Source organism: Oncorhynchus kisutch, linkage group LG10 (genome assembly GCF_002021735.2).
Source record: "Oncorhynchus kisutch isolate 150728-3 linkage group LG10, Okis_V2, whole genome shotgun sequence".
NCBI lineage: Eukaryota > Metazoa > Chordata > Actinopteri > Salmoniformes > Salmonidae > Oncorhynchus > Oncorhynchus kisutch.
In genome coordinates, this window is record NC_034183.2 from 66,055,885 (window position 1) to 66,073,828 (window position 17,944).

The 17,944-nt window shown below is 45.2% G+C and overlaps 2 protein-coding genes across 5 annotated transcripts; both read left to right on the forward strand.

Annotated features, from left to right (window-relative positions):
• The first annotated feature begins 120 nt into the window (after positions 1-120).
• LOC109882226 (glycoprotein-N-acetylgalactosamine 3-beta-galactosyltransferase 1) lies at positions 121-5,544 on the forward strand. 3 transcript variants are annotated; one of them, XM_020474322.2, is made up of 5 exons: positions 121-496; positions 1,525-1,708; positions 1,816-2,104; positions 4,196-4,610; positions 4,717-5,544. In XM_020474322.2, exons 2-5 carry the CDS (start codon positions 1,525-1,527, stop codon positions 4,855-4,857), a joined length of 1,029 nt encoding a protein of 342 aa, XP_020329911.1. In that variant the 5' UTR covers positions 121-496; the 3' UTR covers positions 4,858-5,544. The 3 variants fall into 3 exon arrangements, with proteins under 3 accessions (XP_020329911.1, XP_020329909.1, XP_020329910.1); XM_020474320.2 differs by having other exon boundaries at positions 121-464; XM_020474321.2 differs by having other exon boundaries at positions 121-460.
• A 1,683-nt stretch (positions 5,545-7,227) lies between these two features.
• Positions 7,228-17,515, forward strand: fam117aa (family with sequence similarity 117 member Aa). Of its 2 annotated transcripts, XM_020474316.2 has the most exons (8): positions 7,228-7,748; positions 10,055-10,200; positions 12,825-12,920; positions 13,165-13,278; positions 13,786-13,893; positions 14,067-14,250; positions 16,573-16,732; positions 16,811-17,515. In XM_020474316.2, exons 1-8 carry the CDS (start codon positions 7,631-7,633, stop codon positions 17,070-17,072), a joined length of 1,188 nt encoding a protein of 395 aa, XP_020329905.2. In that variant the 5' UTR covers positions 7,228-7,630; the 3' UTR covers positions 17,073-17,515. The 2 variants fall into 2 exon arrangements, with proteins under 2 accessions (XP_020329905.2, XP_031690690.1); XM_031834830.1 differs by lacking the exons at positions 7,228-7,748; positions 10,055-10,200 and adding an exon at positions 11,669-12,122.
• The last annotated feature ends 429 nt before the right edge of the window (positions 17,516-17,944 follow it).

Sequence of the window (17,944 nt, forward strand, 5' to 3'; positions counted from 1 at the left end):
CCACTGGTTTCAACAGTATACATCTGTAATACTCATGTTGATTTTCTACTAACATAAGGATTCCATTTAAGCAGCCCTTGATTAAGTTGAGACAAGTATGTTAGTAAGCTATTGGGCCAAGAAAAAAGTAATTGATTTCAGTGCATTGTGCTGCAAACCTGCAGGATATGATTGAATGCACAGAAGTAGAATGGACAAATCATTGTCTTGAATGTGGATACCTTTCTATTCAATATATTTCTATGCATTTAATCCTGTACAAAAGGTGAACTCCAGATGGATAATTTTTTGATAAACTGGGCCCAGGATTGTGTCCAAGTGCTCTATGGTGCTCTATGGCACCATCTAGTGGTCCATTTACTGTGTCCCCAATCAATCAATTGGTGGGCAGTGCGTCTGCAGGGGTGGTGTCCAATTAACCGTCACATCAGGTCATTGTTCTGTTTCTGGAAGGCAGAGGGTTGGTATGTTTGATAGAACTTTGTAAAAACCAAATGTAAGATTTAGGATTGATTTGTAGGTCTATGCATGTTGGTAATGGGACATTTAGATCACTAAAGTTCACATTTAGTTTAGAGTGATTAACACTATGCTTAGCATAATTATATTTTCCCTTTCTGTAACACACATGATGTCCAGTGTTTGTGACACTCAAGGTGTGGGTTGATGGTCAATAGACTTATGTTATGGATTATTATCATATCTGTTGACAGTGGGTGATGCCAGACGATGTACAAGGACACACTTATTATTCACTGTAGTATTGTATTTATGACACTGTGACTCTGTAGCAGCTGACCAAGTCACTGCCTTCTGTTTTGACAAACCTCAAGCTTCTTGGGCTGGTGTTTCTATAGCTTCATAAATCAGACTTTTATACCAAATCTTGGTATACAGTCTGAAGCAAAGCACTGCAGAATCCTGGTAATGTTCCCTACAAGCCAGAATGTTGAATAAAATGACATTTGAACTTACTCTATTGGTTGTCTGTGCAGTTGGTCCTTCAGCTGTTGGAAATTTGAGAGAAAATATCCATCGGAAAGTATTGTTTACCCAGCTTTTTAGCGCACCGGTACTGAAGTAGACATTTCTAGCACTTGGCACAAAACCATGTAAACACCTTGTATTATGTGTGCATGTACTTCCATCTCGTGTGTTCAGTCATGAGCAAACACATCTTGATTGCCACACAGAGCCATGTGTTGAAGTCTGTTTAATACTTTCCTGTGGATATTTTGTCATATTCTGACTAGCTGAACGACCAACACCCAGGACAATCATCAGAGTATGTTTCGTTTTGCCTACACAATTGAAGGCCCACGTTTGTGACAAGAACATTTGGTGCTGTCTGATTAGTATATAAGGGCCAGTCTCCAAGATGTCAGTTAGACATTTTCTGTGCTGGATGTGTCTCCTTGTTACAACTTCTTATAAACCAGATTGTTTTTTGATTGACTTAGTCTGCGAATGCTCTTTTTTGTAAACCTAGACATTACTTTTACAATATGATTTTGTCTTGTGCAGATGATTATGTCTAAGTCCACTTCAAAGCCTTCCAGGCTCTTGGATTTGATGTTCTGTGCTGGCTTTGTGTTGGGGTTCTGTCTCTGTTTCATTGCCATTGCTTACTACAAAGCACATCAGATCTCTCAGGAGACCGTGCCCTTGTCCTCACGGACCAGCAGCCTCTTGGGTGAGCTCCCTTCAGGTAAATTGGAGCTACAGTATTTTTTTTACATCTCTCTGAATATCTCCAATACTCTCAGCCACATGATCATATCTCTCTCTCTCTCTCTCTCTCTCTCTCTCTCTCAGTACACTACTCTGCTGTTGCCACTAATGCCTCAGTCCTCTCGCCATTGCCTCCCTCCCCCACCCCTTCTTCGGGTCGACTGCTCTGCTGGGTGTTGACCTCACCCCAGACTCTGTGGACCAGAGCTAAACACATAGTGAACACCTGGGGGCCTCGCTGTGACACACTGCTCTTCATGAGCTCTAAGCCGGACCTCCTGTTCCCTGGGACCGTGCTGGCTTTGGCAACAGAGGAGGGACGGGCCAACCTGTACAATAAGACCATGGCCGCTTTCAACTTACTGCATGACGGGTAATGCTCCCACAGCACCAGTATGTTCTCCTAATCTCTCTCACATTGATGGAGGACATGATTCTGGTGGTCTAGAATCCATGTGGTATAGGAGATCTACAGTGCATTTGGAAAGTATTCAGACCCCTTCAATTTTTCCACATTTTGTTCTGTTACAGATGTATTCTAAAATTTATAAAATTAAATATACACACAATATCCTATAATGACAAAGTGAAAACAGGTTTTTAGAAATGTTTGCAAATACCTTACACTGAAACACCTTATTTACATAAGTATTCAGACCCTTTGCTATGAGACTTGAAATTGAGCTCAGGTGCATTCTGTTCCCATTGATTATCCTTGAGATGTTTCTTCAACCTGATTGGAGTCCACCTGTGGTAAATTCAATTGATTGGACATGATTTGGAAAGGCACACACCTGTCTATATAAGGTCCCACAGTTGACAGTGCATGTCAGAGCAAAACCAAGCTATGAGCTCGTAGGAATTGTCCGTAGAGCTCTGAGATAGGATTGTGTCGAGGCACAGATCTGGGAAAGGGTCACAACATTTCTGCAGCATTGAAGTTCCCCAAGAACACAGTGGCCTCCATCTTTCTTAAATTGAAGAAGTTTGTAACCACCAAGACTCTCACTAGAGCTAGCCGCCTGGCCAAACTGAGCAATCGGGGGTGACCGAGAACCCGATGGTCACTCTGACAGAGCTCCAGAATTCCTCTGTAGAGATGTGAGAATCTTTCAGAAGGACAACCATCTCTACAGCACTCCAACAATCAGTTATTTATGGTAGTGGCCAGACGGAAGCCACTCCTCAGTAAAAGACACATGACAGCCCGTTGAAGTTTGCCAAAAGACACCTAAAGGACTCTCGGACCATGAGAAATAAGATTCCCTGGTCTGATGAAATCAAGATTGAACTCTTTGGCCTGAATGCCAAGCGTCACGTCTGATGGAAGCACCATGTTGTGGGGATTTTTTTCAGTGGCAGGGACAGGGAGACTAGGCAGTATCGAGGGAAAGGAAAGATGAACGGAGCAAAGAACAGAGATATCCTTGATGAAAACCTGCTCCAGAGCGCTCAGGACCTCAGATTGGGGTGAAGGTTCACCTTCCAACAGGACAAAGACCCTGAGCACACAGCTAAGGCAATGCAGGAGTGGCTTCGGGACAAGTCTCAATGTTCTTAAGTGGCCTACCCAGATCCCGGGCTTTAACCTGATCGAACATGAATATAGCTGTGCAGCGAAGCTCCTCATCCAACCTGACAGAACTTGAGAGGATCTGCAGAGAAGAATGTGAGATACTCCCCAAATACAGGTGTGCCAAGCTTGTAACATCATACTCAATAAGACTCGAGGCTGTAATTGCTGCCAAAGGTGCTTCAACAAAGGGTCTGAATACTTATGCAAATGTAATATTACAGTTTATATTTTGGACATTTGCAAGAATGTATAAAAAACTGTTTTTGTTTTGTGATGGAGTATTGTGTGTAGATTGATTTCGAAAATAAAGAATTTTAGAATAAGACTGGAATATAAGAAAAAGTGAAGGGGTCTGAATACTTACCGAATGTATGTAGTGCAATGTGGATGGATGGGCTGATGTCACTGTCAGTCAGGTGACCTATGTAAAGATGCTCTTTTTTTGGTCACCCATCTACATACAATGTCCCATAAATTTGCAAACATTTCTGAAAACATTCTCGTTTACATGAGTATTCACACACCGGAGTCAATACATGTTAGAATCATATTTGGCTTGATGATTACAGCTGTGAGTTTTTCTGGGTAAGTCTCTAAGAACTTTGTACACCTGGATGGTACAATATTTATACATTATTCTTTTTAAAGATCTTTAAGTTTTGTTGATCATTGCTAGACAGCCATTATGAAGTCTTGTCATAGATTTCCAAAAAATTATTCCACTTCGACTTTATGGGGTTAATCCATTTTAAATTCAGGCTGTAACACAACAAAATGTTGGAAAGGTCAAGGGTGTGAATGTGTTCTGAAAGCACTATTTGTATGTGCTGGTGAAGGAGACAAACTCTGCCTTCTGTCTTTGACCCTCCTCTTTCCCTCAATTTCCAGTTACCTAGACAAGGCTGACTGGTTCCTCAAAGCTGATGATGACACCTATGTAATTGTGGAAAACTTGCGTCTGCTCCTGTCTCGGTTCAGCCCAGACAAGCCTGTGTATCTGGGCAGACGTTTTCGCCGCTTTGTCCATCAAGGCTACATGAGTGGTGGTGCTGGCTATGTACTGAGCCGCGAGTCTGTGAGACGCTACGTCAGGGCCCTGCACCATGGAACCTGCACCCAGTCCACCTCTGCAGAGGACCTACTACTGGGCTTCTGCCTCCAGAAGCTGGGAGTCCCGGCAGGGGACTCTAGAGACCACCAACACAGGGAAACCTTCCACCCCCTGTGGCTGGGTAAACTTCTCTGTACCAAAGACATACTGCCCAAATGGTTCCACCAGTACAACTATTACCCTTCCAAAGTGGTAAGTAGGTCTTCACTCTCAGTAGAACACATATCAAATGACCTCCCTTCAGTGCCATTGAGCTTCCTGCTCATCTGTTTTTTTCCTTTCTTTCTCCCTCTGTCAGGGTCCAGACTGTTGCTCCAATTCATCTATATCCTTCCATTACGTTGAGCCAGTCAGAATGTACATGCTAGATTACTTCCTGTACCATCTCAGTCCAGTGGGGGGCCACAGCCCAAAGCGGGGTGAGACCAGAGAGGAATAAGCAGAGACCCCTTTCTATGGATTTGACAGTGACATCCCTGATAATAAATAATAATATACATGCTCGCACCGTAATTAATGATGTAATTCTCTTGTAAAGAGTTGTCTTGCAAACATTAAAACCAATGTTGTTACTAAACTCTTTAAGGTCCATGCTAGTTCAAACCAATTCATCATGATCTCGTCTGGATATTTGCCTAGTTACAGTATGTATTCATAAATTGAGTCTGTCATTAGTCATAGAGATCCTATTAAATACTATTCTAATTCCTAATTATATGGTTAAAATGCTGTCTTCCAGTGACATACTATGTTAGCTGAGGTTCCATATTGGTGGGTGCGATTTAATAAATCAATAATAATTTAACCTCAACCCGGGTAGTTTGAACTGTATAAGAGGCCCCTTGGAGCCCGTAGATCACTGAAGCGTTACTGGCCATTTGATTTGTTTTCTTCTCCAACGCAGGTCTGTTGCGTCATATTGTTTCAGAATATATGATAAGAGCTCTCATTTTCAATGTCTTACTTCAGCAGCATCAGCGAACATAATTTGGTAGATCTATGGGCAAGCTGCAAGATCTGAACAGAACTCAACATTCTGGCTTGTATATTGGCCTTTTTAACACTCAAGTTGATCCAATATTGACAATGTCTTGATAAATGATATACTAAACAAATATAAACGCAATGTGTAAAGTGTTGGTCCCATGTTTCATTAGCTGAAATAAAAGATCCCAGCCATTTTCCATATGCACAAAAAAGCTTCTCTCAAATGTTGTGCACAAATCTGTTAACGTCCCTGTTAGTGAATTTCTCCTTTTCCAAGATATGCCACACCTGTCAGGTGGATGATTGTCAAGAAGCTTATTAAACAACATCATCATTATACAGGTGCACCTTGTGCTGGGGACAATAAAATGGCATTCTAAAATGTGCAGTTTTGTCACACAATGCAATGCCACAGATGTCTCCAGTTTTGAGGGAGCATGCAGTTGCCATGCATAATGCAGGAATGTCCACTAGAGCTGTGCCAGATAATTTAATGTTAACTTTACTATTATCCACCTCGACGTGGTCTTAGAGAATTTAGCAGTATGTCCAACCAGGCTTCACAACCGCAGACCACGTGTAACCACACCAACCCAGGACCTCCACATTTGACTTCTTCACCTGCGGGCTCATCTTAGACCAACCAGCTGGACAGTTGATGAAACTGGATTTGTCCAACCGAAGAATTTCTGCTCAAACTGTCAGAAACCATCTCGGGAAGTTCATCTGCGTGCTCGTCGTCCACACCAGGGTCTTGACCTGACTGCAGTTCGGTTTCGTAACCGACTTCAATGGGTAAAGGCTCAATTTCATGGCCACTGGCACACTGGCGAAGTGTGGTCTTTATGGATGAATCCCGGTTTCAACTGTACTGTGCAGAATGCGTGTATGGCGTTGTGGGGGTGAACGGTTTGCTGATGTCAACGTTGTGAACAGAGTACCCCATGGTGGCAGTGGGGTTATGGTATGGGAAGGCATAAGCTAAGGACAACGAACACATTTGCATTTTATCATTGACAATTTGAATGCACAGAGATACTGTGACGAGATCCTGAGGCCCATTGTTGTGCCGTTCATCTGCTGCCACCACCACCACATATTTCATCATAATAATGCATGGCCCTATGTCGCAAGGATCTGCACACAATTCCTTTAAGCTGAAACGGTCTCAGTTCTTCCATGGCCTGCATACTCACCAGACATGTCACCCATTGAGCATGTTTGGTATGCTCTGGATCGACAAATACAGCCGTGTGTTCCAGTTCCAGCCAATATCCAGAAACTTTTCCAACCAATTATATGTGAAGGAGATGTGTCACTCTGTGTGAGGGAAATGGTCACACCAGATATTGACAGGTTTTCTGATCCACACCCGCCCTTTTTTTTAAAGGTATATGTGAACAACAAATGCATATCTGTATTCCCAGTCATGCAAAATCAATAGATTAGGGCCTAATTAATTTATTTCAATTGGCTGATTTCCTTATATGAATGAAGAAACTAAAATCTTTGAAATTGTTGCATGTTGCTTTTATATTTTTTTTATCCGTGTTGATAAGGAGTTTAATCCATAATATTCGAACATTAAAGAGGAATGTGTGCGAATGTATTGTGGGGGCAAAGGCATAGGAGTGGGGGGCCCTGGTGTACACTGCTGGTTTGAGATTTAATCAACTAGGAGGGAACATTATGACTTTCGAGGGCAGACCCTTGATAGATAGAGTTTATGACCAATAAAAGGGAAGTCGTATTTTTCAGTACCCAACCAGATCAAGGATGTGTCATTCGCCTCGCCCACTTGTAAGTAAATTGGACACGAGAATTTAGCTAGTTGAGCTGTTGTCAGTTTCAGACAAGATTTGGCAATATTTTGTCAACTGTGTAGGCTGATAGTTTACATAAAGTTAAGTTATAATAGCCAAGGGTGGATGATCAGGTTGGGCATTTAATAGTTTTATTGTGAACTGAATGCAGAGCTAATATTTTAGATTTATTTATTTTAGTTCGAGAGAAAAGTTGGAGGAAATCATGGTCATCACAAAAGAAGGCTGGCTGCTAGCAAGAAGCTAACCATGTTGGATACTTATCATAAATATTGAAATACTGGCTAATTTAAACTGAAGAAGAGGTAGCTAGAACTACTGATTGTGATCTTTGATACGGTTGCCTGTTGAAGTCGAAGTGTTTGGCTCCTTCATTTTGCACTTGGGTTGGGGGGGGGGGGGATGTCGTGCAGAAGTGAAGCGGCTCGGGGGGGCACCCCTTGTCTACAACCACTTCGAGCCACTGTCCCATTCCAGCTTCACAACAAAGCACAACCGCGCTGCAAAGATTCCAAGACTGGTAAATAAAAATTATCATTTTGGTGCCAAATAATGTCACTTGCCAAATATTACACTATGGTGGGAATGTCGCTAGAGTTTGCATTTTTATTGCTGTCTATCACTAGTCTAAGGGGTATGTGGGCTATCTATAATGATGATCTGTTATAGTATTTTACTGCTTAGCTACATGGGTCTATTTTACGTGCAGTAGCCTCTGGCCTCAATTTTTCTAAACAGACCACCGATTTACAGTGAATATAGCCTAATTTCTGCCATGCATCAACCATCACCCACCCTGCTCAAGCTTGTGTTTTGCTGTGGGTCTCTGGTCCAAGCGCACCAAGACCATCGTAAAGAGGGCACAACAAAACCTATTCCACCTCAGGAGACATGGGTCCTCAGATCCTCAAAAGGTTCTACAGCTGCACCATCGAGAGCATCCTGGTTGCATCACTGCCTGGTATTGCAACTGCTCGGCCTCCGACCGTAAGGCACTAGTAGTAGTGCGAACGGCCCAGTACATCACCGGGGCCAAGCTTCCTGCCATCCATGACCTCTATACCAGGCGGTGTCAGAGGAAGACTCCAGCCATCCTAGTCATAGACTGTTCTCTCTGCACCGGAGCGGCAAGTCTTGGTCCATGAGGCTTCTAAACAGCTTCTATCCCCAAGCCATGAGACTGCTGAACATCTATTCAACTGGCTACCCAGACTATTTGCACCCCCCCCCCCCTTTACACCCCTGCTACTCTCTGTTGTCATCTATGCAAAGTCACTTTATTAACTCTACCTACATGTACATATGACCTCGACGAACCGGCGCACCCGCACCTGTACCCCCCTGTATATAGTCTCGCTATTGTTATTTTACCGCTGCTCTTTAATTACTATTAATTACTATTAATTACTATTAATTACTATTTTTTTAAACTGCATTGTTGATTTAAGGACTTGTAAGTAAGCATTTCACTGTGAGTTCTACACCTGTTGTATTTGGCTCATGTGACTAATACAATTTGATTAACCACGTTTCCATCCAGAGTATTAATGCGACTAAAGTGGTACCATATAAGAAATAAGTCACTACAAGTAGTTTCAGTACAATTTTATAAATGCCGACAGTTTATTTGTTTGTTTGAAATGGTGGGATCTTTTTGTGTCAGTAAAATGTATTATGTGAGAATTACTAGTGGAAATGCCTTTATTAGCAAATATTGATATAATAACTGCAATGGAGGCTGGTGGGAGGTGCTATAGGAGGATTGGCTCATTGTAAAGACTGGAATGGTATAAATGGAACAGTATCGAACACATCAAATATAAGGAAACCACATGTATGACTCCATTCCATTAATTGCGTTACAGCCTTTACAATGAGCCCATCCTCCTATAGCTCCTCCCACCAGCCTCCACTGAATAACCATCATATTGAAGTGAACTTGGAGTCAAGATGATATGGTGTGTGTGGTCCTCCCATTATTACTGGGGGAAACCATGCAGTTTATTAGGCTACAGATGAAATAAGTTCTGAACTTCACAGGGTGATGAAAGTGCATGGTGATTTTGATGCTCCATTCCAATAGATAGAGGGTATTGTTCTGGTGACATGATTGATGCCGTTTGACAAATAAAAATATTCTCGCTCTTATCCATTTTAATCTCATCGTGTAGACCACCCTACCCACACTGTATCTTTGAGCTGTTTGGTAGAGCCAGAGGAAGCACATTTTCTATTTAACGCATCAGGTTTGGTGACAACTATCAAACATCACATAGCTTTACTATACGCTACATATCGTGATTATTTTAATCAGTCAAATTTAATCAGTCAAATTAATCAGTAAAATGGTGGAGGGAAGTGGTGTGAGTTGGGGAATAGGTTTCAGGAGTAGAATCGTTGCCAGTCTTGTGCAACATGTCTTTGGAGGGCTTTGCTTTAGGCTCAGTGGCTTGGCTCACACCTGCCAGAGATTACTTACAAAGAGCTGCCAATACACACCTACTTGTACTACGAGCTCACCGAGCCCTACGAGGGGAGGTGGGGGCCGGGGGAGGCCATTTTATGAACTCCTGCTGGTGCTAAAGTAGTTTTGAGCCTCCTTTTATGATGTGACTATTTGTTCCAACTACGTTGCACCGGTAGGCTGAGCATTGAGTTTGTCAGACCAATATGCTATCAAACTGGGGCACCGTCACACAAAACAGCCCTCCATACAAGATTAGCATCTGTCTTCTGTTACAAATATTAACCTCATCACACACACACAGTATAAAGCAGAAACGTTTCATATCAGTAAATGTGATGTCTTTTGGCTGTTTCCTTCAGGCGACAGGAGAAAGTCTCGCCCCCCAAAGCCGACCATTCGTCGCACCCTGTCCCTGGATACAATTGTTGGACCATATCTGCAGGGCCGGTGGCCCAAGGAGGCAGAGAGCCAAGGAGTCACCTGTGTCAATGACAAGGCCACACAGGTAAACACCCCAGACTCAGTCACAGCCCAAATGTGAATTTAACATTAACAGCCATTAACTCCTATAGATCTGAAACCGAGAGGAATATACTCTTGTCAAGCCTGTGTTGATATTGCTTAAAAGCCATTTTTAGGGCCTCCTACAAATCGCCCTACAAATGGCTTTTGTGGTCTAGGGCACTGCATCGCAGTGCTAGCCTTGCCACCAGAGACTCTGGGTTCTCGCCCAGGCTCTGTCACAGCCGGCCGCGACCGGGAGGTCCGTGGGGCGATGCACAATTGGCCTAGTGTCGTCCGGGTTAGGGAGGGTTTGGCCGGTAGGGATATCCTTGTCTCATCGCGCACTAGCGACTCTTGTGGTGGGCCGGGCGCAGTGCACGCTAACCAGGTTGCTAGGTGCACGGTGTTTCCTCCGACACATTGGTGCGGCTGGCTTCCGGGTTGGATGCGCGCTGTGTTAAGAAGCAGTGCGGCTTGGTTGGGTTGTGTTTCGCACGACGCATGGCTTTCGACCTTCGTCTCTCCCGAGCCCTTACGGGAGTTGTAGCGATGAGACAAGATAGTAGCTACTAAACAATTGGATACCGGGAGAAAAGGGGGTAACATTTTTATTAAAAGAAAAAAAAGAAGCCATTTGTAGCTGCACATTCAATTTGTCACCGTTGTTGCTTATAATGGCCAGACTTTTAATCTATGAAAATGTGTGTTATAAACACTTGTCCTATTCTGTAATATAAAGTCCACAGTGAGGCTATCTGAGGCTGGTGCTGCAGGTGTCTAGCAGTTCCATTCTGAAGCTGAGGAGCAGTTGAAGGCAGCCAACTGGATATAGTTGTTTTGTTCTCTTCATCCTCTACTGTCTCTTCAACCTCAACCCCCCCCCCCCCCCCCCCCCCCCCCCCCCCAATCTGGTGCACAAAGCCTGGTCTAACCTAACCACACTCCACCACGGTGCCCTCAATCTTGACACAGTTTATACTGAACAAACCCCCTGCCCTCTATTGTACAGAACAGACCCCTCTCGACCTCATTATACAGCCCCCTCCCCTCACTGCTTTATTTAAGATGATATAACTGTCTCCTATTGTCTGCCATTATCTCCTTTCTTCAGTAATGAAACTGCCACATTTTCCCATACAACCAGCTTCTTGTGGATATGGGGAGTTCCCCTCTGCCACAAACACACAAACTAAAGAGATACCCAATCTAAACAATTTGTAGTAACAGGTTCAAAACCCCTTTGTAATATTTAAAAGTAAATCTACATCAAATAAAACACGAGGCTGAACTGGCATTCAAAGCGTAAAACACCCAGAACATTCCATCACCTTTTGACCGGATCTTTTTATAGCCCTGTGTCCCGTGATCTCTCCGGTCATGTTTGGTGTCAGAAGGGAGGAGGGGGAGGGGGGGGTGTAGGGAGCAGTAACACTACACTGGCAGGGTTGGGTAACTGACTGTCCCTCCGTGACACATTTAGCCACAATGTCTGACCAAGGCTCCACCAGATTGGGCGGAAGATGGCATCAAGGTTTTTTGTCATTTATAGGCTGGGACCGACTCTGTTACACTACTGTGCGTCATGACATCAGTGTGGAACTCTGTGAGATGACTGAGAGCTCTAGGAGACTAGACCCAGAGAGAAGACTGTAAACGTGACCTGGAGAGGAACCTGCATTTGGAGGAGAGGAGGCACAGAGAAAATAGCTAAATTAGGGGGAGGCAGAACAGGAAAAAATAAATTGATGTTGAGGTGAAATTGGCCATCAGCAAGAGGATCCTGTCCAGGCTGTGTGTGAAGCAGGAGTGTGGAGACGAGGGAGGGCAGCTCAGCAGATAGACCGCCACACACCCACATCCTCCCGTCTGCCAGCAACGCTCACCCCAGGGCTTGTGGGCATTAGAGGAGTGGGGCCTATGTCGGTAGGAACTCTCCACTGTCCTCTCTCTTCTTCCTCCTCCTCCTGCATCTGAAGACATGGAGCTCAGTTGTGATGAATGAAGGAGGGACAGCACAGGATGTCACCATGTTGATTACCTAAACTCTGTGGCGGTCTCCTATTCTGTGTGAATGCAGCTGTCGGTCTACATGTTTTGTGTACTAATGTTAAACTGTGTCTGTGCTGTTGTAGTCTTTTTTTTTGCTGTAGCTGACGTGTGTCACTTGTGTATTTGCATTGCTGTGGTTTTTGTTTTACTCCTTTGTAGGGGGTGTTGTCAGCAACAGTGGTTTACTCCTCGTCTGCCTCTGCACAGCTGTGTAGCTGGCAGGTGTGCCTGACAGCTGTAGTGCACCACTTCTGTACTCTAGTCAAATCATGTAGCTCGGGTGATGTTTCACTTCCATAGGTGTCAATTGTACAGCGAGAGAAGAGCAAAATGGGTTCACTGCTCTGTAATGTTCTACTGAAAGGTCAATCTTAGAACTCGTAGATAAAGCTACCAGTTGTGTCGTTAAATGATCGACAAGAACATAATCCTGTCTGACTCCAATCCGATCTGCAAAGTTTCCACAGCAAAAAAATATTTTCAAGTCAGTTTAGTTTTTCAGAAAGTGTGTGTTGTGTGCAGAGTTGTATAAGCAACGTGTGGCTGGTTACAATAACAACCCTGCTCCTTCCATAGACTCCCAGCTCCTGGGCAGAGGAGACTCGGGGAAGAAGAAGTGTTGGCGGACACAAACGCTCAGCATCATGGGGCAGTGCGGAACACTTGAGGGATGTGAGTACTTTTGAATGTAAATGTTTACTAAAAAAGGTCCTTTAACCAGGAGCTTGTCAATCAAACATCATTCTCACAATACACCAGTAAAACTCAGAGATGGGACTATTTTTACTCTCCTGTTGTCTGCAGAGACTCGTCCAGTCACACCCCTCTCTCCCTGTTGAATATTCCTCCCCTCATTCTTTCCTCTGAAAGACGAGCGTCTCTTCTAAGTCCTTTTCCCTCTATGACTTGGCCTCAGGTGGTTAAGCTCAAGCACCAGCTGCAGAAGCGCTCCCGACACGCCCCTCCCTCTGGGGGATATGAGCGTCCCCACCACCCCATACCTGGAGGCCATGTGCCAGGCGCTACACAGGTACATCCTATACAGCCCTCTCCATAATACTGTGGATTTGATCTGTACTCTGAGCCCATCCTTATTTATACTGCAACTTGTTTACTTGAATTTAAAATGTTATTTTTGATTTTGAATGTCCCCTGGATGACTGTAACGTAAGATCATGTATGCAGACAGTGGGACCCAGGAGGTGTTGGGAGTATTCACTGACACAGAACACTGATGGTTGGCCTCCTGAGTTTCTCAGGCAGAGTAGAGGGACGTTAGCAACAGGGCCAGAAAAACAGCACTGCTTTTCTTAGGAGCTGGTGTCATCAAGCTGCCTGGTTGCACCATCGCCACGCTATGACAGGAATGCACATTGACAGGAATAAACTCGTACTCATACGCGTAGCTACATGGCCTTTGGTACATACCCTCACACTCAAGCCCCTTTGTGTGGAACAGATCAAATCAGACCATACACACTCCTGTGCTCCATTTTCATGTGACCTTGGTGACCCCCCCCCCCCCCCCCCCCCCCAGACGGTGCCCCTGAGCAGGTTGGCCCCTCGGCTGCGGCGCAGTGTGGAAGGTCTGAACCTGGAGCTGGAGGGTGTCTTTGTGTCAGAGACACCTGAGGACCAGCACAAGGTGAGCATATTTAAATACAGCCTATCTGCTTGGGTACCGGCTGGCTTAGATCCATGATCTCAACCCTCTATGGATCCACTGGATCCCTCTAGTGACAGCCAATTAGCTCTTATTTCTCTCCAATGACCAGTGTCCCATAGCCTCACCGTACCCTCTCCATGTTCCCCTGTTAGATCCTGGATGTCCCAGATGGCCACAGAGCCCCAGTTCCTGCCCAGAGGTGCAGCAGTGGTACCCAGAGTGAACCCTCCCCTGCCTCGTTCGACCCTGCTTTGCTCTCTCCATCTGAGTCTCCCTGTTCCCTGAACCCAGCTCTACTCTCCCCATCTCAGTCTCCCTGCCGAATGGGAGAGCCAGGTGAGTAAATGTTATTTAAAAAAAATATTTAACCTTTATTTAACCAGGTAGGCTAGTTGAGAACAAGTTCTCATTTGCAACTGCGACCTGGCCAAGATAAAGCATAGCAGTGTGAACAGACAACACAGAGTTACACATGGAGTAAACAATTAACAAGTCAATAACACAGTAGAAAAAAAGGGGAGTCTATATACATTGTGTGCAAAAGGCATGAGGTGGTAGGCGAATAATTACAATTTTGCAGATTAACACTGGAGTGATAAATGATCAGATGGTCATGTACAGGTAGAGATATTGGTGTGCAAAAGAGCAGAAAAGTAAATAAATAAAAACAGTATGGGGATGAGGTAGGTAAAAATGGGTGGGCTATTTACCGATAGACTATGTACAGCTGCAGCGATCGGTTAGCTGCTCAGATAGCAGATGTTTGAAGTTGGTGAGGGAGATAAAAGTCTCCAACTTCAGCGATTTTTGCAATTCGTTCCAGTCACAGGCAGCAGAGAACTGGAACGAAAGGCGGCCAAATGAGGTGTTGGCTTTAGGGATGATCAGTGAGATACACCTGCTGGAGCGCGTGCTACGGATGGGTGTTGCCATCGTGACCAGTGAACTGAGATAAGGCGGAGCTTTACCTAGCATGGACTTGTAGATGACCTGGAGCCAGTGGGTCTGGCGACGAATATGTAGCGAGGGCCAGCCGACTAGAGCATACAAGTCGCAGTGGTGGGTGGTATAAGGTGCTTTAGTGACAAAACGGATGGCACTGTGATAAACTGCATCCAGTTTGCTGAGTAGAGTGTTGGAACAATTTTGTAGATGACATCGCCGAAGTCGAGGATCGGTAGGATAGTCAGTTTTACTAGGGTAAGTTTGGCGGCGTGAGTGAAGGAGGCTTTGTTGCGGAATCGAAAGCCGACTCTTGATTTGATTTTCGATTGGAGATGTTTGATATGAGGCTGGAAGGAGAGTTTACAGTCTAGCCAGACACCTAGGTACTTATAGATGTCCACATATTCAAGGTCGGAACCATCCAGGGTGGTGATGCTGGTCAGGCGTGCGGGTGCAGGCAGCGAACGGTTGAAAAGCATGCATTTGGTTTTTACTAGCGTTTAAGAGCAGTTGGAGGCCACGGAAGGAGTGTTGTATGGCATTGAAGCTCGTTTGGAGGTTAGATAGCACAGTGTCCAAGGACGGGCCGGAAGTATATAGAATGGTGTCGTCTGCGTAGAGGTGGATCAGGGAATCGCCCGCAGCAAGAGCAACATCATTGATATATACAGAGAAAAGAGTCTGCCCGAGGATTGAACCCTGTGGCACCCCCATAGAGACTGCAGGAGGACCGGACAGCATGCCCTCCGATTTGACACACTGAACTCTGTCTGCAAAGTAATTGGTGAACCAGGCAAGGCAGTCATCCGAAAAACCGAGGCTACTGAGTCTGCCGATAAGAATATGGTGATTAACAGAGTCGAAAGCCTTGGCAAGGTCGATGAAGACGGCTGCACAGTACTGTCTTTTATCGATGGCGGTTATGATATCGTTTAGTACCTTGAGCGTGGCTGAGGTGCACCCGTGACCGGCTCGGAAACCGGATTGCACAGCGGAGAAGGTACGGTGGGATTCGAGATGGTCAGTGACCTGTTTGTTGACTTGGCTTTCGAAGACCTTAGATAGGCAGGGCAGGATGGATATAGGTCTGTAACAGTTTGGGTCCAGGGTGTCTCCCCCTTTGAAGAGGGGGATGACTGCGGCAGCTTTCCAATCCTTGGGGATCTCAGACGATATGAAAGAGAGGTTGAACAGGCTGGTAATAGGGGTTGCGACAATGGCGGCGGATAGTTTCAGAAATAGAGGGTCCAGATTGTCAAGCCCAGCTGATTTGTACGGGTCTAGGTTTTGCAGCTCTTTCAGAACATCTGCTATCTGGATTTGGGTAAAGGAGAACCTGGAGAGGCTTGGGCGAGTAGCTGCGGGGGGGGGCGGAGCTGTTGGCCGAGGTTGGAGTAGCCAGGCGGAAGGCATGGCCAGCTGTTGAGAAATGCTTGTTGAAGTTTTCGATAATCATGGATTTATCGGTGGTGACCGTGTTACCTAGCCTCAGTGCAGTGGGCAGCTGGGAGGAGGTGCTCTTGTTCTCCATGGACTTCACAGTGTCCCAGAACCTTTTGGAGTTGGAGCTACAGGATGCAAACTTCTGCCTGAAGAAGCTGGCCTTAGCTTTCCTGACTGACTACGTGTATTGGTTGGATGGTTTGTTAGACATGAATGACTTAAATACCATAGTGGACCTTTTTTAAATCATTTTTTTCCTGCTCTGTGCAGACCCTGTGGACTGTGAGACCGTGTGCCCCTCTCCAGTTGTTCTGGACGCCTCCCTGTTGCAGCCCTCCTCCTCCTCCCCTCGTCCCAACAAGACCTACTCCTTCCAGAGGGAGCCCCCTGAAGGCTGTGAGCGAGTACGCGTAGTGTGTGAAGAGGCTATGTGAGTATTGAAACACATCGACTTTGTGTAATTAGAAATAATTTGGGCTAATCATCTCTTTCTGTCCCTCAACCCCAGGTCTCCCTGTCAGAGAGAGCCTCTCCTCCAGGTATCCTGCCCTGACCCCAACAAGGTGAATTTCACTCCACATGGAGGCTCTGCCTTCTGCCCTGTCAGTCTGCTCAAGCCCTTGCTGCCCTCCATGGACCTCCTGTTCCGCGGCCTGTCAGTCTCGCCTGTCACAGGCTGCTCAGGTCAAGGCTCTGCCCCCTACCAGACCGTTGGGCATTCGGTTGGGGGCTACATGAGTGGACCCCTCCAGGACACAACCACCATGTGACTGTGGAGATGGGGTTGTTTTCAGACTAATGAGGATGGATTTATCCTAATAGGAGATTAAATCAAGATGGCTGCCACCACCTTGTCAGGGACTGTTATGACAAGCCTCCAGATCTATTCAACTAAGATCAACAAAAAGAGAGACCTCTACAGGGGGTTCTCTGTGGGATCAGGATCAAATCTGTCATTGGTGTTCTATCCTGATTCTCAGAGGGACTTGCTGCTCTGGGTACATTGATAGTCACTTGCCCTCTTGGTTAGGGGGGGTAAATAAATTGTACAAATGTTTGGGTCAGAGATGTACTAATTATTGATGCCCGGGTTGACTCATAACCCGCAGTCCCCGCGGTTCTATCTGCGGGGTGGATGGGTTTAGTCATGAAATATTGTGTGGTGGGTGGCAGGCTAGTTGAATAAAGAGAAATAATACCTTTTTAAAAAATCCATAAATGTGTAATTATTGTGCAATTTATAAAGGCTGCATTAAGGTTAATCTTTCATTATTTTCGGCTATCTGGTATTCGTGCATAAACCTAATCTGCAGGGTTTAACTGTAGGCACGCCAAATAGCCCACACAGCCAATCGCCAATATTTTTGGGAACAGGCAGAAAAAGTTATCAATCCACGGAGTCAAAAAGGACATCGTTAAAGTTTTAATTCAATAAGACAAAAGCTACGACAGGAGAGTTGAAAACAAAGAGAAGGGAGGACCAGAAAAGTCATGTTTGGAAACGATTTGTTGAAGCGGTAAAAGAGGATGATGGCCGTGTTGTGTGTGATTGTGAGGCGCTATACGCTTGACAGTTACAAGACGGAACTTCAAATAGGCCTATGGCATGTCAAGGGAACTGTGAAATCTGGGCACTGACTTT